The 21929-nt window shown below is 42.5% G+C and overlaps 1 protein-coding gene across 2 annotated transcripts in view; it reads right to left on the reverse strand.

The window, feature by feature from the left end:
• Positions 1 to 21929, reverse strand: part of DHRSX (dehydrogenase/reductase X-linked) — a 212019-nt gene that overhangs the window by 31118 nt on the left and 158972 nt on the right. For both annotated transcript variants that reach the window (XM_068682180.1, XM_068682179.1), the window contains exon 6: positions 15020 to 15227. In XM_068682180.1, coding sequence (XP_068538281.1) covers positions 15020 to 15227 — 208 coding nt within the window. The remainder of the gene's footprint in view (positions 1 to 15019; positions 15228 to 21929) is intronic.

Here is a 21929-nt window from a genome sequence, read left to right on the forward strand (position 1 = left end):
GTTCCTAGCACTACAGATGGCTCAAAGCAGGCAGATGCCTAAAGCAACAGTCTCCTGGGGGCAGCAAAAATGCTGTGGTCCCTGCCGGAGCCTTTGGGCAGCAGCTATGCCAGCGTCAGCTGCGGCCTGTATGGAGACAGGGTAGAGCCCGCAGGGCAGCTGCTACTGCTAAGGAGGGAGATGGAGGAGCAGCCCCCAGGAACAGATGTCTCCGACCCAACTCTCTTCTTCCCCCTGGTTGTTGTCCTGTCTCTGTGACAGACGCAGGCCGCAGTTTCATCCTCCACACCTGCATCCGCAGTGCAGTGAACACCCAGGCTGGGGATGCTCCCAATATGTTAAAATGCCTGCCTTTGGCTTGCTGATGGTGTTGCTGCCTGCACGGTTTTTATTTTGAATGAACAGCAAATTCGTCTGGGACTTCTTTTTGTTACCTCATTCTTGTTTAATAACTAATTTATAATATCCTGTGTGCTTCACAGAAACCCCCTCATGCTAGCAAAACAGGCTGACTCTCTGCAGAGGTAAGAAGCATTTTAATTGTTAGGGCTGTCTGAATGGACTCAGAAACTGGGAGACACGATGGTAAATCTTACAGCTCAGCTATAGGAAGACAACACTGCTGAACATCCAGTGCATCTCTCTCTCTCTCTCTCTCTCTCTCTTTTTTTTTTTTTTCCCTTCTCTTCAAGCAAAACATGAGCAGGCTATGAAAGCATTGTGTAATTTGAGAAAGGATAAAAACGGACAGCTGATCGTGACCAGCCCCTGCACGGACGAGCAGTAAGACGCTGGGTAACACGGCTCCATCATTATCAAGATATCACTTGCACCTCAGGGTAAAATGGTCTATTTTAAGAATAAAGAATGATTGCTGTATGAATATAAAAGTGACTTGGCATTAGTCAGGAAATTGCAGTTACCTTTTAAATTCAGTAATGTCCGTGCTCTGATCTGAGACACTCAAAATGTCACCTTACGCCTCATGCATATTTCAGCCCTTATAACTTGAAGGGCCAGATCCTCAGCCACCACAGCCCCTCTGGTGTGGCAAGGCAGGTCTCCTGTTCCCCACAGGAGGGAGGCCCTGATCTGCAGCCACCCCTGACAGCCGACTGGCAGTGGCTCTCACCCTCTCTCCTTTGGTGCCACCATTCTCCCACTGGTGGAGGAGGCGAGCCAGGGCACGGGACAAGCTTCCTGCATTGACCCTGAGCAATCTTGCCTGGCAAGCAGCTCACGGGGAAGCAGGGTTGGGACTACACAGACTCGCTCTGCCTGGATCTCATCTGGCCGTCGGTACTCTTCAGAAGGCAGGCTGGAGGATGGTGAACGCTCCTTCCCATTCCCACATTTTGTGCCAGTGCTGTTTTGACTTACCTCGTGGCAATGAAGCGTGAACTACAAGGGCCGGATCCTCAAAAGCCTTGTACTTTGCATAGATATCTATGTCAGAAAAACATGAGTGCTCAGAAGATATAAAAAGCTATCCAATCAGTATGGAAGCCTTTTATATCCCAGAGCGGAGATGCAAATGATTTGCAAGGCAGCAGGGAATCAGACTTCAATGCCATACTATAGATGTGAAGGATATAAAATTGGATGCACGGAGCAGACACTTTTGACAGAACCCCTGCAATGTTTACCTGCTCTCTTTCCATTTTCTCAGTGTGTGTGTGTGCTTTTTGTTTTCCAGGAATCTGACACCACTAGCCTTCACAAGGCAGGAATCGTCTGTGACACAGAACTGACATTTTCGTTGTATTTTTGTTGAATGACTGTTTTGATCGTGAGACCCAGTCTTACAGGTTCATGTTGATTAAACAATGTTGGAAAAAAAATTGATGCTGCTTACTTGATTTCATTACATCCAGTCTTGGCTTTATGAATCAGAAAATAGAAACACATAGGCTCCTCTACCTGAACCATAATTGCATCTTCCATGAGCATACATGTATTCCTACACATGGAATGATCTGAATTAAAAGGCTATGTAGCTAAACGAAGTCTCTCTGTGCACTTACATACATTTTCTACACTGAATGAAGCTAAAATTGTCTATTAAATAAAATAACAGCATCGACATTGCACATTTCCATATCACTTTCCTTTTTGAAAGGCTCTAAAAGCCTTCTGAAATGAAAGCACATACGAAAGCTAGCCAAAGTACAGCCCCAAAGCAGAGGGCTGTTTACCAGCTGACTGCATGGGCACACCAGCGCGCGAGGGACACCTGTGACATTTGGGCTCCTGAGGGCTCAGGGCACCAAAGCCTTGCAGCAAGGCAGGCAGACTCCTAGGGTGAGAAATTCTGCCTCCTCACTGGGTGGCCAGGCAGAAGACTGGCAGCTGTGTGCCTGGTGCTGGCAACTTGGAGAGGCCCCTGCCCATCCACTTCTTTGAGCGGGGCTGTCTGCGGGCTCTTTCCTACCACAGAAAACAATCTCCCCTAGGGGATGCTGCCTTGGAGCATTTTGCCATGTTGATGCAGATAAAATAGGACAATGCACAACTCACTAAATGGAAAATATAGGAGGAGCCAAGGCAGACAGAATTTAATTAGTTGCTTTGAAATCTGGCCAAGAGAACAGCAATACACAAGACCTTCTTCTTCCTTTTAAAATATTATTCCATTGATTCTATACCGATGAGTTAAGGATCAGGATAAGGCAGGCTATGAATTTTCTATCTGATTATTTTTATCAGAAATTATTATTTTTGGCTTAAGTTTTTTTTTTTGTTTGTTTGTTGTTTTTTTTTCCCAACATAGACTGAAAAGTTTGAGTTGTCATTGCAAAAATTTAAGGGGGAGAAGAGAAAGGGATTGTTTTGTATTTTTTGCCAAAACAAAATAAATAAGTATTCAATTTTGGAGTGAGCGAGTGCCTTGTGTTTTGTTGATTTATTTATTTATTTTAATTTCCATAAGAAGCTGATTTTACCACTCCTCTCCATGGTACTGTCTCCAGCAGCAGTCTACCCAGCATGCTGGGGCAATGTATTTGTAAAAAGTAATGAGAAGCCAAATTTCAAACTGGCGCCTGCAGTGGCTAATTAGGTGTTTAAATATGGACTCTGCTGCTATCCAATTTTGAAAACTGGATCCACGTTTAGCACTTCCCTTGGCAGCCAGTCTTACTCTGGTTTCTTTTTTGGCTGACTTTAACGGGTCTGTGTGCTGCAGAGGTCTCCCATTCATCTCCAGTGATACCATGTTTAGTCAAGGACATTAAGTCAGCTCAAGGTACCCACTGAATAATTGGGGAAACAAAACTGCTGCTCAGCATAGACCACTGCCTCCACACCTACTGTGTGCGGGCTCTCACACTGCATTCTGCTTTTTCATTAGCAGTTGCTTTGGCACTATGCACACGTGTGGAAGGAAACGGATGCAGACTGACTGAAGGAAGGGTACAGAAACAGCATCCTTGCCCATCCCCACCACACCTTGCTTCAACAAACAGCTCGGAGGACCTGTGTCTGTACTGAGCAGCACATATCAACATTTAACCCGGCTGGTGCCAGCAGTGCAGTTTGGCTTGTACCTCCTTCACACTGCAGTGGTCTTGTGTGTGTCATCTTCCCTTCACCCGTCACCACGCTCCCCAATTTCCAGTATGTTAATTTGCCTGGAGGGCAGAGTGCGCCAAGATCAAACTGCAGAACAACTAGATTGCTATGTGCTCCATTAAAAGACAAGTTTTATAATGAAAGGCCACACAAAATTTCAATATATGCCCTAGGATGAATCAGTGAATTAAGCAAAACACAGACTTGGTGTATTAAAATGACTAAAGTCTCTTAATGATTTATGTATTAATCTTGCAATACATCATCACCACTGCTTAGTATAGAATATAAAAGACCATTATTAAACACTCATGAAGCTTTCACAGTCTTAAATTTTCTTTCTCCAGGGAATGCAGTGCAAAATTTTTGATAGATTTTGCAGTTTATTTTAAAGCAGCTACAGAAATATATGGCAGAATATAGCTATGTATTTTCTGGTTATTATAAGCATTTTTTTTTTATGATAAACTAAAGCCCAAGTCCTAAATATTGCTTATTAGATTTAAACAGACTTCCTGACAGTGCTATATATATTTATCCCCATTTGCTGAGTCTCATCAACTGTGATTTTCCCTCACTATAAAAAAAAAAAAAAAAAAGAGAGAGGTGGAGAAAAGAGAGAGAAAAGAGAGTTGGAGAAATTAGAATACAATTATTACCACCAAAAAACAGTCTCTTACAAATTGAAAGAAATAAGCATACAAATTAATAAAACAGAACTAAAATCTACAGTGTTCACATGCCTACTTATTCAGATTTTGTTACAGTTACGTTTTGTGCAGTGGTTGTCCTGTTACCAATTGCAACTACTTCTATAGGCTACTGTATAGTTACCCCTTTCATATCCTTGTCCGGATATTTTGTGTGTTCATTGAGCAACTACACTTCATGCACATTTCTTTCATAGACTTGATTTGAAACCTTTTTAAATAAAGTTTTATATTTTTAAATACTTATTAATATGTATGCATATAACCGTAAAGGCAGCCTTAGCGTTCCTGAATATATTTGAACTCAAATACACCAGCAGCTGTAGTTTGAGTAAATGCAGGCTCAAGCATTAAGGCCCCCTGAAGCACCTGATGAACCTGTGATGGACATGCTGGAAAGGAAGAACACAATGCTGGTAGATGAAATCAGCTGTTCTACACAAGCACACCCTTCATGTCCTAGCTGGTTGCAGTGGGATTACTGAAACAGCCACAGACAGCCTGCATGTTTAGAGCAGCCAGGGTTGCCCTTTTACTTCTGACTAAGAAGGAGCAACCAATTCTCGAGCTTCCCCCTCTCCCTGCAGTGAGCTACTTGGTGCTACACTCTGCTCACACACAGCTCTGGACAAAATTGGGCTTTTTCTGAAGCCTTTCAGTGGTAAAACAGCATTTTTCTCCTTAACGTTAGAGGATAAGCATAAGGGTCGAAGCTCAAAGATGGAAGATGCTCTCTCTCTAAGAGGCAAAACATTGTTGGTAGCCTCAATTAGCAGTAGCTGACTTCTCTGCAAGCCAGCGATTCCTGTCTTGTGCTTAATCCAGATTTCAACAGCAGCCAGAAACTGGAAGATGGGTTATCTTTTTCAAAAAGCCATGCTGCCCAAATTTCAGTCCTTTGCTGTGTAAATGCACAGCATGCAGTGGCCAACTCCTTGTTTACACATGTAGGAAAAGCAGAGTGAACACAAATTAACTACTGTCTTTGAAGGACTACATTTATTGAAAGAGCCTGGAAGGTCTTTACTATACAAATGTTTATAAAAGGTGAAATAACCAGGGGCTTGTCATCCTAGGCATTGCTATCACACAGATGTAATCAATGCATCATTTTCATTTGGCTGATTCCTCCTCCTGATGTCAGGAGATGAAGCTTTGAGAGCCTTACTGCTCTACTGATTGCCTTGCTGTGTGAAACTCCATTACTGTGTGCTCAATGCAGTTCTCCAGTGTATGAAACATGGAATCAAAAGTTGGTGTTCTTGAAGTCTGAGCAGAACCAGTATCTTAAAAAGAGTCTGTTTTTCCTGTTCATGAACAATTGGTGTTAATTTTTTAAGAGCATTTTTGTTGTTGTTTGTTGATTTTAAATATCAATGATGAGTTCAAGTTGTCATTATTGTAATTCCATGCTCTAAGAAAATAAATCTCTTTATAAAGAATGATATAAATTGCCTCTCCTGAATCATTTTTCTACAGTCAGTTTACATGATGCAGTGTTAAGTACTGGCTAATGCTCAGAGTGGTATTTGAACATAATGGTATTCCTTCATTCAATTAAAAATCTCCATCAAGCAAACAAATGAATAAGTAAATAGAAACAAGAAAGGTTCTGCATTGCTGTAGCCAAGAAACAGAATAAGGCTCCAAGACCTACATTCTGTGCCCTCGTGCCTTTTCCGAGTGATAGGGAAACATCACTGCCACATATCTTTTGATATTATCTCTTGGATAATCCAGATCTCTGGTTGTTGAAGATTGTCACAACCTTTTAAAATGATCTCTTGAATTATATCAAGACAAGCTCTGTGGCACTCTCAACCCAGTTGTGCAGAAAGCTTTCCAACTCTCCTACAACAGAGCTTTTAAGTTGAAAGTACCAAGGGGTCTTAGGGTTTGGATTTTTTTGTTTGTTTTGTGTTTTTTTTTCCACTTCTACCACAATGCACCAAGGGCCATAAAATTTCCCAGTAATAATTTGAACAATCCCAAATCTTATTTTTGCTTTGATAAAACCATCTTAAATCTGGTGTAGACTTTTGCAGACTGGCTGTAGATTCTGGGCTTTTCATTCTGGGACTGAAAAGGAACAGCAGAGCTTGGATATGCATACTGAAGTGCTGCCATTGCAAATCCAGCACAGCTCACCAAATGTAGTTAGCGGATTTTCAGTACACTGCATGAAATGTGTTGGTCTCTATATGAAGATAATGTGAAGTTTCATTTTGTGATGGGCTGAACCTTGCCAATCCACTTTGGACTTGAGAAGGCACTCAATCTGTTCTGCAAGTGCAAATGTTCAACACACTGAAGGACTGATCTGTCTTAGCAAGGAAACATGGCTTGGGTGTGCACACAGGTTACAAAATACATTTCCGCCACCTCCCCCCCCAAGATATCTGTAAATGCTGTGCAGAAACTCCTATGCCATCACTCTGATCACAGAAGGAACATAATATTATCAACTCTGGCAACTAAAAATAATGTCAGAACATTGCTTGTTTGTTGAAACAATCTAACCACTGCTGCTTTTGCCACCAGCAGCCTCCTGCTGTCATCAGGAAAGATGCAGGATTTAAGTGCATGGGAGGAGCCTGTAAAGAGGAGTCTTACTTGAGGAACTTAAACAAGAAAACTTCAGCATACAGTAAAAGCAACCCTGTGAAACACTTTTCTCCATTACATATGGCTTTCTAGGCCATGGTCCTTCTTCATTGTGTCATTTTGGTTTCCCCTTAAGCTCCACTACCTATAGAAAAACTCCCCTCAAATCGTAAGGAACTAACAATGCACTGGGGGACAAAGCAGCCTATAAACATCATTAGACAGTGACAGCAATCAGTTTCTCTGCAATCTTGCCTTAGAGTTGTTTGCTTATGTTTGGGATTTTTTTTCTTTTCATTTCCCAATGTTATGTTACCCTGGAACACTGTGAACAGAGATCTGTAATCAAAAGCCACGTGTTTCCTAAGAAGGGGCTCGGGGCTGGAGTGCGTGAGATCTCTTCCACTTGCAAACACACCAGAAGTAAATGAAATCAGACAGGTCTGGTTCTCCAGGAAATGGCAAGGAGTTTTGTGTCCAAATCACAAAACACAGTCACAGGGCTTCCCTGCTCCCAGCACTCACTCTGACCAAATGTTTAAACGATACTGCTCCATTGGCGTACTGATTTTTGGTAGCAATTCAGACGCTGAACTCCCACTTCATCCCGATGACAGAAAAGACACCATGCAAAAGTCACCCTACTTTAATTTGGATGTTTCTGCAGCAACATTTTACAGGTGGCATAGCTGTTAAGAGCTCCTGCACTTCTCAGAAAGCTGCTGGGAGCCAAAGGCACCCCAGCCTGTCTCCTTGGGCAGCTGGGACTGTGCTGCCTGCAGCCAGGCTCAATGATACTATGCTGACTGTAAGACATTCTGGCAGTGCTAAAACTCCTGGAGGCTAAAATATTTTGCTTTTACAATGTCTTATCTTATTTAGGATGTCTATTTTTCATAGAAAGCAAGCTTTACACAGAAAACTGTTCAACATAACGAGTAATGTTTCTTTACAGGTCTATGTATTAAAATACTCAGGATGCTTTTGGACAGAGCAAGTTCTGCATTGCTGAAAGAAGAGGTTTAAGATAGGGAGCAGAGTAAAGAGTGAAAGTTAAGTGTCATCATATTTAATTGCAGAGGCAGAAATCTGCCTTTGACTCCTTCCATTACGCCTTGTAATCCTTAACATATTTGGCAATATCAGGGACGTATGGTTGTGAAGAACCAGCAGCAATAGCAGAGGTGAACCTAGAGGAGACGTGGCAGGGCTAAGCTGAGCATTTTCACTGTTTCCCTTAACACATTATTCTGGGGATTTACAGGCACTAATGTTGGCTTCCCCCAGATATGCTGCACAGCTCCAAGGACAACACCATTGAAAAGGTACTGTGAGCATGGTGGCAGTTAGAGTAATTGAGAGGAATGCTAAAAAAAAATATAAATGAATAATTGCCCAGACCGAACCCCAAAGCTTTTAAGGTTCACTCCACCTTACTAAGTGGTTTTGCTCTCAGGGAGATGTTAAACTAACCTTCACCTCTCAAGGGTGACAATCTATCTCCTCTCCATCTTCTCTTCAAGTCCTTTTTGCCTTCGCTGTCACAGTGGTGCAGTACATTAACTTTCAAATTATCCTTGAACTGTCCTGCCATTTTGGAAAGCAGAGTGCCTATGAGATCCTTGTCCTGTATGCTGCAGAGAGGAGGTTTCACCCATTTTACCCACCAGGGAGGGAGAGGCTGAATAGCAGAAACACACATATATCAAATATCTCCAAACGTATTACAGTTTTGAACTAGTTCAGAAACACTTTGTGCTATTAAATCATTAATCAGTATTAACAATGCATTGCTAAAACTATTAATTCCTTTTAGACAAGGAGTTTAACATTGTGACACATAAAGTAGCTACATTTAATTTCCCTGAATATATCAAAGTCTGGCATTACCTCTGTGATAGCAGTCACACAATGTTATTATTCCTCAAAAACCAATGAACCATAAAAATATTTTGATTAGATGGAATACAATTACACCAATAAATGGAAAATTAAAACTTTCCAAAGCTGACATCCTAACTTAAATATTTCTTCATTACTGGTTGCAAGAATGTATTGGGATCACCTGGGATGGCCTGCAATATGGGTAAAATGCTTGCTGCACATGAAATAAAATACTGTCCTTTGGACTGGTGAGAGAATTGGTCTTCTAATCTAATAGCTCATTTGTTTTTTGTTTGTTTTTCTTGTTTTAATTAATTTATAGTATTCAAGATATAGGCCTTCACTGGTACACTGATTTTCCAAGCCAGCACGTCAATTTTTGCAATTAATGCTAATTGCTGCAAAAAGTAAGAAATCATTTGGCAAAACAGAAAATCCTTTTGCACTTATGGAGAAAGATTTCTGCAAAGAAGGACTGAAATACCCTCATGTGGATGAATTAAGTGTTTGAATACTTATCATCTAATTATAGGCAAGAAGACTTAGAAACCTGAAGCAGGAAGAACACTTTTAAATGAATGCAACAGTGCACTGTAGTTGGTATCGACTTCCACCAAGGGAACATGATTTATCTTGCAAATAGAGCCAAAAAAAGCAATAAAAGTCATTGTGGGGCAGCTGTTTTAACAATACCACTCAAACAAATATATATATTCCCCAAATGAAATAAAATCTGCAATAACATATATCTGTCTTCTTGTCTGAAAGAATCGTTTATGATTACACTTTCTGTAGTTTTCACAGCGTTTTATTAAGCAGCAGTCCAGTAACATCACTCTTTATATGTAACTGTGAAAGACTTCTGTACTGACTAAAATGAATTAACAAATAAAAGAGTAATATTTAAAATTACTCCTACTTCTTCTTACAATTTTTCTTTATTACTTAAAGAATTTGAAATAAATAATACTACTATGCTACATCAGCTTCATGTTTGCTTTTGCTTGAATTGAAGATATTGTGCATCCCATAAGCTCTTCCAATCAGAAAGAACTGAGAAAATTCTAGTGATGGATCAGTCATGAAAAGGCACAGGAGGAAGCAATTGTGAAGTAAAAAGAGTTGTGAAAAAAATGTTGTCTCTTCAAACCATTCTTAGGAAAAACAATCAAACCAAACCAGCCAACCAATCAACCAACCAAAAAAACACCACCATCACCACCAAAAACATGTTTTAAAGAAATGGTCAGCTAAAAAAAAAAAAAAGTGCTCATTTGAAACAGACCTTACTTTAACAAGATGACAGAAATTAAAGGTTTGCAATTAAAGGTTTGCAGTTTCATATTGATAAACATTATACTTCAAAATATTAATGAGAGTGTACTGTTAAGGATAATTACAAACAAGTTAGAAATAAAATATCCTGAAATCGATGATTTTGGTCTGAAAAACAGATTTATATTTTCCAAAATAATTTAACATTTTAACTTCTCATGTCTGCCATTTGCAGACAATATTTCCAAATATTTCTTCAATATTTATGGGATGTGATCCTCAACTTTCTGCCCAAACTGAGTTGCAACTTTATCTACCAACATCACATTAACTCAAGAAGAGATGAAGGACACTATTTAAGAGCGGGAGGCTTCCAGACACTTTGCTGGACTGATTTTTCCAGCAGCATGTGATACCTTCTGTGTGACACCAGCATGTGATACCTCCTGTGTGACACCCTTACGAACTGCCTCACAAGAAGAGATGAACTGGAGCTGCCTCACCTCCTCAGCATCCTCCCCTATTTTTCACCAGTACACATGTGGCAGCTGGGGATTTTTGCAATTCCTATCACTTAAATTTCTGTTGTCTCTGACATGATTCATGCACCAAGGCTATGGGGAAAAAACACAGAAATTATCTGGGACTGTACCAGCTTGGGAGTTACAAAAAAGTGTCATCTCCTTTCACAGTAACAGAGCAAAGGAAAGAGAGCAGAAAAAAGTGTGACTAACTGTTCCTGAATATACAGGAGATGTGAACCAGAAAAGGAGTTGTGTTACTATGGCTGGGGAGTTCATAAATCTGTGATTCACAGCATTACAGGGCCCATTTGGCATGCAAAAAGAGGGGATGATGAAAGGAATAGTTAGTCATGGAGAAAAAGCTAGACAGAACACACAAAGATGCTAACCCCTGGGAAAGGGAGCATATGCAAGCACGACCGACAGCCTGGGAAAGGGAGTAAAGCCTTTTTCTGTTAATTTCCCAAAAGTTCCTTCTTACTTTGGTAGGTAGAGAACTTGAAAGCGCGCCCTCCCCCTCCCAGCCTGGTAAGAGCACCATGAACTCCAGCGCTCTGTTCAAGCCTATCTCAAGTGGATGGGATGGCACTATGTTCTTCAAACTTTTGTTAAACCCAGATGTCCATATTCTGTTGTGCCCATATTTTTTTCTTCTCTCACTTTAGAAAGTATTATATTAAGCAGGCATAAGAGGAGAAAAGGACATAAAAGCTATGCTGCTCTACTTTTGGGGTGCAGAGTGTACGACCATCAGCATGCAGTTGCTTAGATCACCGCTGCTGAAATGCCTACAAGATAGCATTTCTGTTAAACTTTCACCTCCTTGAAAACAGTAGTGTTCGAAGTAGGGATGAAGAAGAATGATTTGCCTTAGGGATGCCCTTGTCGACTCATGTGATTCCTGTTGAAAATGGTCTGGATCTAAAAGACCACAAAGGCGTTTGATGTTCTTCATATATCCTTCAGCAAAAGAACCGGGAGAACAGTCATTGCTCTTGTGCGTTTGCATTTTCAATAACATACATGAAACAAGCTATGCCCTGCCAGTTTGGAACAAGCTCTGTCCTGCCTTGATGTACCCATGCTGTGTCTCTTTTACTGGTGTGTGTGGGAAGAGGATGGGCTGGAAGGAGGGAAAATGACACTCACGGGGGAGTAATAGGACTGGGGTTGAGGGGAGAACGCAAGCAGAAGAGAAATGGAGAGCATCAGATGAACTGTTGCACAGAAATAAGACACAAATAAAGAGGAAAAGGATGAGATAGAGAGGGAAAAGGCAATGGAGAGAAAAAAATCTGAAAAGACACAGGTGAAGACGAAACTGCAAACACAGAAGTCAAGCAGGCAGGCACAAAGAGAGAGAGAAAAAGAGGAAGAAAAATAACTGGACGTGCAAGGAAAATCAAGGAATATTTAAATTAACACTCCCACCAAAAAGAAGATGAAAAGAGAAATATGGGAGAAATCAGACTAGTAAGATGGTAGAAAACAAACAAAGAGGGAACACGGAAGACAGTAACAAAAGCTGCATTAAATGCTTTTCCTTGGTAAGACCTTTTGACAATTATTTGTTATGATGTGGCCCTCTGATGACTTCTTGTTATGATGTGGCCCTGATGACTTCTGGCTTCAGACCAGAACTCTGAGCAGCAAGTACAAGCAAAGTAAGTTGGGAGTGATGGCTACAACTGTGACTGTCAACCCAGACTCTCCTGAGTGGGACAATGATCACAAAGAAAATCCATGGTAAAGCAGAGAACTGCACCTCAGTTTACTTTCTTCTTCATGTCTCCTTCAAGAGTTCTTCAGCCTATCCTTCTCTGCTGTCTTTGTATTCTGATGGATGGATCCCTCCTCTGCTACCATTACTCACCTCCAGTTTGGACACTAGGCCAACCAAAATCTAGGAATAATGGGACAAGAGTATGGTAAACAATTCAGTCTGCTGCCATGGGTAATTTCTGCACTGGATCACAGCCCCCTTTCTCTACTGTGAATGAATGGCTCCAAATCATTTGGCTGCCTTCCTGTGAGGTTAGGACTACACATAAGTCAAGGAACATAGACCGGAGTTGTGAATTGAATTACAGCCAATTCAAAATAAGGAAAAAGCCAGCTCATTTTTTTAGGAAGATTCCACATTCACGAGATCTACAAAAATGAGGGATTCCGTCACTAGGAAACTGTGGCAGTCCACTGCTGTATCACAGTGCTTGCCTTGGATGTCCTTACTGCACCCATCAGAGCTCTTAAGTGTTATTCTGAACCATAAGGCATCTTCAAGGCTTAACAGTGTCAGTGATGCCTGTGTATGGCACCCTGCAACAGTTCTCCAGGGCTTCTAAACCACCCACTCACACCATAAGCATGTACCTGAATGCACAAGCAATCTCACTGTTTTTAGCCACACAGTTTATGAGACAACTAAATATACAGCCATGTCAGGGCTTATCTGCACCTAGGTTAAAAAATAACAGGAGTGTCTTCTTCCACCTGAATCAAGAGTCCACAACCTGCTCTGAAAGCCAAAGTGGTGCCTGATGCCTGGGGGAGCAAGTACTGCTGCTGACCTTCAGCAATTCAGAGAATCCACATGACAAAGAGCACATAAAATCAGCCAGACTCTGTCCTCTTCTGTGTCTGTTACGCCAATAAACTTGAAATACAACAGGACAGGATTTGACAAAAAAACTGCAGGTAAGTCTCAACAGCATGTATATTTTTTTTCTTTCCACAAGATTGTTCATATTTGTGGTCAACGCAAACTTTTCTAATTGAAATGTTTCTGGTTCCTTAACAGTATGAGTTAATAAGAATGAATCACAGATAAGGACAATCCTAAACTAAAGAGGCACAGTACAAAGCTTTGCTATAATCAGGGAAACTACTGTTATCTAGAGACACAGAACAGCCACATTTAATTTTGCATTCCGCTCTTTACCCCAAAGAAATACTAATTACACTCCCCTTAGTCCCCTTGTGTGGTGCCATCCAACATGCACATCAGAAACAATGAATATATACATCAACTGAAGAGTAAGGATAATTTCCTGTGGTTGTTTTACAAGCAAGAGATTAAACTGCTACTACCCTGCAGAGTTTAAACAATGTGCTTGTAATAAAACTGATGCCATACTATGTAATCAGAAGTCAAACAGAAAGTTTGACATGCTTAATGCAGCATTCATATGTAAAATGTGTGCAGTGGAAACAGCCCAGCCCTCTAATTTCAGCCTTTGTTTCAAAATGAAACCTCGGGCCAGGTGCCTCTAAGTATTTGCTGAAGTCCCTGTCAAAGGACCAAGAATTTCTACAGGGAAATGATGCAAAACACTGATTTCCCTTGCACAAACAGCAACTCTTTGAAGGCCATCAGAAGGGGGACTCAGTTTGAGCCTGCTAGCAAGCACTTCACTTCCATCTGTTAACTGCATGTGGAAATTTTAAAATTTATTATCTAAATTATACTGCTCATTCCTCAATTAGTTAAACAATCTACACAGATCCTGTATGACACCAGAGATATCTACCACAGCATCTAATGTCTTGCTCATGTTATGAACATCCCATAGACATCCACCCATGGTGAATGGGCAGAATACGGCCACACAGCTCTGCAGACCTTGCTGGGCTACAAGCAAAGCGTTGGGATCTCAATGAACTCCCCGTTCTCCATTCCCTCAGGGAAGCACAGAGGGTGACACAGGCGAGAAACTGGGCTCAAGCATTTCCAGTGCCTCACCAGGCAGGCCTGTGGGGGCTGAGGAGAAGCAAGAGCAAGGGCGGCCGGAGAAGGACTGTGGCGGAGGAGGGGGAATGAGAGACCAGAAGCGGTATGGGACAAGGTGGAGGGATAGGAGGATGGAGCCGGTGCCAGCTGGCAGGGCTGCCTGAGAGGGAAAAGTGGCAGACAGGGCGTGGGCTGGGCGAAGCTGCCAGCAGGCAGGCAGGTGTGGTCCAGCGGCCCTGCCAGAGCCCGGCCCTGCCAGAGCCCAGCCAGAGCCCTCTTGGAGAAGATCCCTGATGTGCCCCTACAGCCCCGGGCACACACGGCCCTGGGTGGCCAGCCATGGGTGTCCGCTGTGCCCATCTGATGAAAGGGTCAGGGCCTCAGTGCTTGCATGCCCCCGGAGGTAACTCAGTTGAGGGTGAAGCCTGTTAGCAATCACCCTACCATTTTAAAACAGTTCCCAGTTGCTCAGTCTCCCAGATTAGGCAGTGAGGAGTCCAGACTGCACCACAGCCGTCATGGTGTGAGCATCAGAAAGGAAGCAAGGCTTTCAAGGCTCAGAGTAAGAGACCACAAGCTTTGTTCAAGATCCAAACTGCCTGAGAAGCACCATTATTAAAAAAAAAAAAAAAAAAAAAAAAAAAAAGTCATCAAAAAAACCCACAATTTAATCAGCACACACCCTTACTTCAGATCAGTGAACAGCCAAAATGGATCAGTACCTGCTTTGTAAGTCATTCAGGTGCAATTTGCCTACATAATGGGTGGCTGATGAGACAGTGACGATCCTAGCGTTGTGACTGTGCGTTCCTGATTGCTTCAGCGTATCCAAGAGGAGGTTAGTCAACAGGAAGTGTCCCAAGTAGTTCAAGCCAAAGTGCTCCTCAAACCCATCCTCTGTCTTCCTTTCAGGGACCAGCATCACCCCAGCTGGAAGAGAGAGTACAGGGAAAACCAGTTGATTTATTGCAGAGAAGCAGCTAGACAGAAGGAGCACAGATCTCCTGCTGCACAATGTAAACATGGCATTTAGAGCAATGAATGACTGGTGATGGCATGTGAAGCGTAAAGCTGACACTGACTGATTCCTGCCGAGAAAAATGTGAAAATCCCCGCTTCCACTCCTATAGCCAGAAAACAGGTAGATTGTCTCTCCCTCCCTGCCAAGTTGCGAGGATAAATGAAAAGTGTGAAAAGTGGTCTGAAGACATTAAAAGCTGATTTAACCCTCTGCTGCCATGCCAGAATCCAATGCTGCAGATCCACAACAGTAAGTCTACCAAGAAGATGTGGGAACTGGGTGATCCCAACAACACTACCTCCATCAAAGAGCTCAGAGGAGTGGAGGCAAGACCAGGCTAAGTAGCAGATCTTTTCTCCCAGATAGTTTTCTGCTGAGCCCTGGCTAGAGTTTAAAGATCTGTTGAGTCTTTGTCTGAAATCTGCAACTTCTATCTCACTGGTGTGGGTGAGAAAAGATGCAGTAAATTTACCCAATATATATTAATTACTATGTTTACATGCAGCTGCATATTGAAACAACTTTTTGAATGCTTATTTTGGCAATATTTTTGCATATATTTCTACAAACTGCTATTTTCTCACTCACTGCCTAAAATAAACATCCACATCCTTCATTCACACTGTTGATTTCAGCATCTTGCAGAGAATCCTGTGCTAACATATGAACCATACCGTGTCCTGAAGCTGTGTGATGGTGTTGTGGGTTTACATGGCAAGGTTTTGGTAGCAGAGGGCCATAGCGGTGGCTTCTGTGAGGAGAATCTAGAAGCTGCCCCATGTTAGATAAGAGACCCACTGCTGACCAGAGCCAAGCCAATAAGTGATGTTGTTTGAGCCTCTGTGAGAGCACATTTAAGAAAGGGAAAAAACAAACAAACAAACAAACAAAAACAAAAACAAAAAAAGCTGTGGCCTCACAGCAGCTGGAAGAGTGAGAAACGGCCTTGCAGATGCCAAGGTCAGTGCAGCAGGAGGGCAGGAGGTGCTCCAGGGAGGCAGCAGCAGCTCCCCTGTGGCCTGTGGAGAGGCCCCTGGTGGAGCAGGCTGTCCCCCTGCAGCCCATGGGTCCCACATGGAGCAGATCTCCATGCTGCAGCCCCCCCATGGGTGGAGGAGCCCCCGGTGGAGCAGGTGGATGTGGCCTGGAGGAGGCTGCAGCCCAAGGAGAGCCCCTGCAGGAGCAGGCCCCGGGCCGGAGCTGCAGCCTGTGGAGAGGAGCCCACGCAGGAGCAGGGGTCTGGGGGGAGCTGCTGCCCACCTGTGGGGGGACCCGTGCTGGAGCAGTTTGCTCCTGGGGGATGGATGGACCCTGTGGGATGGAGCCATGTGGAAGCAGTGCTTGAAGAGCTGCTGCCTGTGTGCAGCCCCCGCAGGCTCTGTTTGAGAAGGACGGCATCCCGTGGGAGGGACCCCACACAGAGCAGGGGCAGGGAGTGACCATGAAGGAGTGGAGGAGACAAAATGTTAGGCACTGACCACAGCCCCCATTCCCCGTTCCCCTGTGCCGCTCAGGGGAAGGAGGTGGAAGAGGGCAGATGGGTGAAAGGCATTTTTGGTTTCTTTCCTTCATTTCTCACTTCTTTAGCTTGTTAGTAATAAGCAATAAATCTTACTGTCTCCCTATGCTGAGGCTATTTTGCCTGTCATGATAACTGTTGAGTGAGCTCCCTGTCCTTATCTCAACCCTTGAGCCCTTTGCATCGTATTTCCTCCCCCTTCCCCTTTGAGGAGGGGGAGTGAGAGAGTGGCTGAGGTGGAGCTCAGCCGCCCACCCAAGTAAAACCACCAGAGGTGGTTATCTATCCCACTTGATTATAATGTGGATTCGAATGTTATAAATTATTCTTGTTTTATTAAAATGTAATTATCATACAAGTGGACCTGACCTTTGTAATTTAAATGCAGCTCATAGAGGATAACATTGCAGGCCAGTTGTCTTCTCTCTAAAACACATGAATATGATACAGCAGAAAGGTCTACTCTACTTACAGATATAAAATGTTCTCAGTTTCATCCTCACACTACTTCATGGGTCCATCAAACACCCTTTAACTTTCTATTGCTTGACATCAGATCAATGATGGCACATTAAATTCCCACCATAAATTACACATGCTGTATGTCCGCGTCTCTCCTTCTTTAGGAGGGTCCAGCCATCAGACAGCACTGCTTTGCTACTGCTGCTCAGATTGAACAGGTTACATTTTCAGGATCATTTTAGTATGGTTAACGTATGTAGCTTCATCCAGAAATTCACCTATGGGCTGCCTACTGCTTAATGGGCACAGACATCAAAAATAGTTGGCCCTGTGTGGAAACGCAGTCCAGAGTGAAACGGGGCATTTTGTAGGAGTGGAGATCAAACACGCTACTGTTTGTGGAGACTGCTGTGTTATACAATCAGGGAATAGAAAGTATGAAAGAGCATGAAAAGTTGGAAAACAGCAATGTTGAAAGGACACAGAGAAAATGTGTAAAACACATCAGATGGAAAAGAAAATGCAGGTGAGAAAGGGAGCAGAAGACAACTCGAAAAGTGGAGTGAGTAAAGGCAAGGAATGAGAGAAGACAGAGGACAGAAGACAGAATGGTAAGAGAGCAAGTAAAAAGTTTGGGTGTAACACAACACACTCACATGCAAAGAAACTAAGACTGAGCATGAGCAAAGCCCTTCCTCCACTCTGCTGGCTGATGAAATGAACGAGTGAAACACAATTCAGATTACATGCCTGGCCTCTCCACAAGCTCTGACTGGTGTATCTCTGTCATCACAGTCACTTTCCCAGGTCCCTCAGAATGACAGCAGAACCCAGTCACCGGATGTGCTATCTCTGCATGACAAACCTCATCTTTAATAATGGAAAGATACAAATTAGAGGGTGTCTGTCTGGGTGTCCCGTTGTATTTTCTTTCCTTGGCAACACTTTGTGTGGTGCAACTGCTCACATAGCTGGAAAACGAAAAAGACTTCAATTTTCCTCCATAATCTGCATGTGCAGCATACAATGACATCCAGAACACAGGCACAGACTAAACACTGGCATGAAGGTTACAAATGGACAGAAATGTGAGATAAGTCCATGTGGAGCCTTCTTGTTTTCTGGGACATGGAGAAGAGGGAAAGGGTGGGAGGGACAACAAACCACAAGCACCCAGACCAAGTCTCAGTCAGCTAGAGCATGAGTTTTAGCAGAGACGGGGTTTGGCATGAGCTGTTGGAGGGCAGATGGGAACAGTACTGCATCTTTGAGCACAGGGGTGGGTACAAGGAAATGATTTGCATCTCTCTGGGGCTCATCCTGCCTTCCAAAGCTCTAAAACTAGAAAAGGTGGGAGGGAGCAGTTTGCAAGAGGTATATTTGCGGCAACACTGATCAAACGGCAGTCCAGGAAAGGAAGGAGAACATAAAGCAGCCCTTGCACAGCAAAGCAGATTGTGATCCCCAGCTGCTGCTTCTTCATCTGCCTGGGCTGCTGCAGGGCTTGCTGTAGGCCTCCCCATACACACACATACTTCTGCCAGCTGAAGTCAGAGGAATTTGTCCAGTGAGAAGTGCCCGAGATGGCTGCTACAGCCCTTCAGTTTTAACCAGCAGGCAAAGTCGGACAGGCTGTCACTGCTCCCTCTGGCCTATGCTGTACCAACTGCCCCCGCAACCCCTGAAGAGGTGTGGGATTTCCAGAGCACATACAGGCTCTGCCCTCCACCCCAATTAGTTTCCACCATCTGTGTTGCACGTCCTGGGAGCAGAAAACAGACCTGAGATCAGGTCATGAAATGGAAAAAAAGTTATGTTCGTGCAATGTACAGCTGTTAAAATACATTCCCTAAAATTGTCCTGGTCATTCTTCGAGAGCTTCCTCTGAGCAGAAATGTGGTCAAGTCCTTGAGCAAGCACAATCACCCCTGCTTGGATTTCTTGCTGTTACAATTCTCCTTTTGTCTTCAACAGCTGGTCAAATACTATTAATCCAATAACATCTTTGAAAGACACAGATTTTTTTAAAGGCTTTCATCTTTGAAGTGGTTCATATCAAGGCTTTCAGAAAATGTTGCCCTGCAATTTGAAGGCACTTTCTCCTCTTAGTTGAGGAAAAGCCATTTCAATTCCCTGAGAGTGAGTGTGCAAAGCCATACCCACTGGGCAACCGAACCCAGCTGCTTTTCTGACGAAAGCAACTGTAGCAACAACACCTTTTTTTTTTTTTTTTTTTTTTTTTTTTAATTATTAACTCCCTAACATTCAGTAGGTACTAAAAGTGGCATACTATTGATTTCTTTTTGTCCAGAAACGTCATCTGCTTTACTCAAGGGCCTGGAAAGGTAACTCAAAGAGTGAAAGCTGATTCTATTTTTAATTCCTTCAATTAATCTAATAGTATTTGATATGTTTAAAATACCTATTTTTTTTTTTCATCTTACCTCTTCGCTGTAAACCAAGAATGGTTTTGCTACTTCTTCTGGCATGGAATACTACCCAATATCTGTATGACTTTACCATCAGTCAGTTTCCTCATTTTTTTGGAGCACATGTGAAATTTGTAGTGGCAGCATACAGGCCATTAATTCCTCAGATTTGTCTAGATTGTTTCCAAACAAAAAAGTGTCACTGATGGCAGCATGGCATTAGAAAATGAGTTTATAAGCAAGATGAAAATGATTAGCTGTTATTGAAATGTTCAGGGAAAAGTCTGACAGTATGCATGTATAAAACTGCCTAAATGACACATTGATGTGTGATTTTGAAACTATGTTGAGTGATTGTTCTTATTACAAAGTAATACATTCCAGTGTGCCACAGTTATTTATGTATTGTAATTTGTTCAAATTACACACATTTTAATTAGCTATAACAAATTAAATATATATATATAATTATTCTTATGAGTAGGCAGTGGAGAAACAGAAGGTATTTTTCTCTCAAAGAATGAATACACCTCAAGAAAACTGTCCTTGTAATCATTCATCTATTATGATTGTTTATAAAAGTTTCCAGTGAAACTCTTTGGGATCCATCAGTGAACTATTCTTATGTGATTTTAAAAGCATAATGAATCTGATATGGCACACAACATAGCTAAAAATTTTATGAGCAATGTAAGTATGACAGGCCAGGCACATACCGTATTTTTATTGGATTATATAGGAGGATTTGTACTGTGCCTGCCTGTACTGCAGATGAGGGTAATAACTGCAGTAATTCCTGTACCTGCAGCTGCACAGAACATACTTCAACTATATTATACATTTAAAAATACAAGTGTTTCTCCCATTTAGATTTATTTACAGTGAGCTACTTGGAGGTTGTAAATGTATTTCTCTCAAAACACTTTAAATAAATGAAAGAAAACACAGGCAAGATTTAAAAACTCTGCTCCAGATGTAGATCAAAATGCTGTCCTTCCCAGGCAGGCTCATGGAGCTAGGCTTGGAGGCAGTGCTGGCTTTTTATCCCCAGCAACGCATAGGATAGACAGGCAATGCAAGAGCTCAGTTGTATACACAATGCCTTTGCAGCAGGAGATGAACCTATATAACCACATTCACCTATTTTTTGCTGTTTGCAAGAGATATTTACGATACCAAAAAAAGTTCCTGAAGGAATAAATAAATAGAGAGGGGTACTCCAAATGTAAGTGCAGAGCCTTTTCTATATGCAGGCTTTGCGTTTTTTCCCCCATGAGTGCTGGCACGCATGGCAGCACACCCCACTTAGCAGAGGTCCCAAATTGCTCTGGTTTGCACATGCACACACCAAAAGATTACCAATGGGTCTGTCTAGCTGCATAACAGTGCAGCCCACTTCTCTTCTAAATAGGAACAGCTATAACAGAGTGAACATCTTAATAACTGTATAGCTGCTTCAACTAGTTTGTTCCACCTCGTTCAGCTGTGCTGTTATTCCAGAATATGCCCACCCTGCAGTCCCCTCCTGGCTAATGAGCAACGAGAAAGTACAATGCCTTATCAGAAGAACTGCCCTCAGAGGCCCTTACTGGAGACACAACTGTACTAACCTAACTGCTTTTGACTTTTATGCCTTGTCTGGGCTGCAAAGATGTGAATTTACAGCACTGTTACAAAACACTGCTTGCTAAAAACACTCTTACTAAGTCTGTAACACAGAGCCCAGTGCTGTTTCCCTGCACATCTACTGGTATCTCACAGAAGCACTCAGTCTAGACAGGACCACACACAGGAGCCAGATTAACAGTATATGAAAACTGAAAAAGAAAAAAAAAATCCAAAGATTTAAAAACAACATAAAATATAAGCTTGATACAGTTCCCTAGTGATGTAGTTCTAGTGTAGAGGGCCTTGTGTAGGCATTTTTCATTATTGCACTTCCTAGTATCTTGGAGCTCCGTGTGAATATATATATATGTGTGTGTATATATATCCAGTTTTCTAAAGAAAACTGGAGGAAACAGAAGGAAAGCAAGGAATTTTATGCTATAGCATAATGATCAAACCTAGATGGCACTTAGAGACCACACCAGTGGATTTGACCCTCAGAGAGATGCAAAGATATCTGTCTAGCATCCGGGGTGGGACAGTGTCCCCTGTGTAGACCTTCCCCAGAGAGGACTGGACACCATGGAAGCAGG

The sequence above is a fragment of the Anas acuta genome, chromosome 1, assembly GCF_963932015.1.
Source record: "Anas acuta chromosome 1, bAnaAcu1.1, whole genome shotgun sequence".
Lineage (NCBI taxonomy): Eukaryota > Metazoa > Chordata > Aves > Anseriformes > Anatidae > Anas > Anas acuta.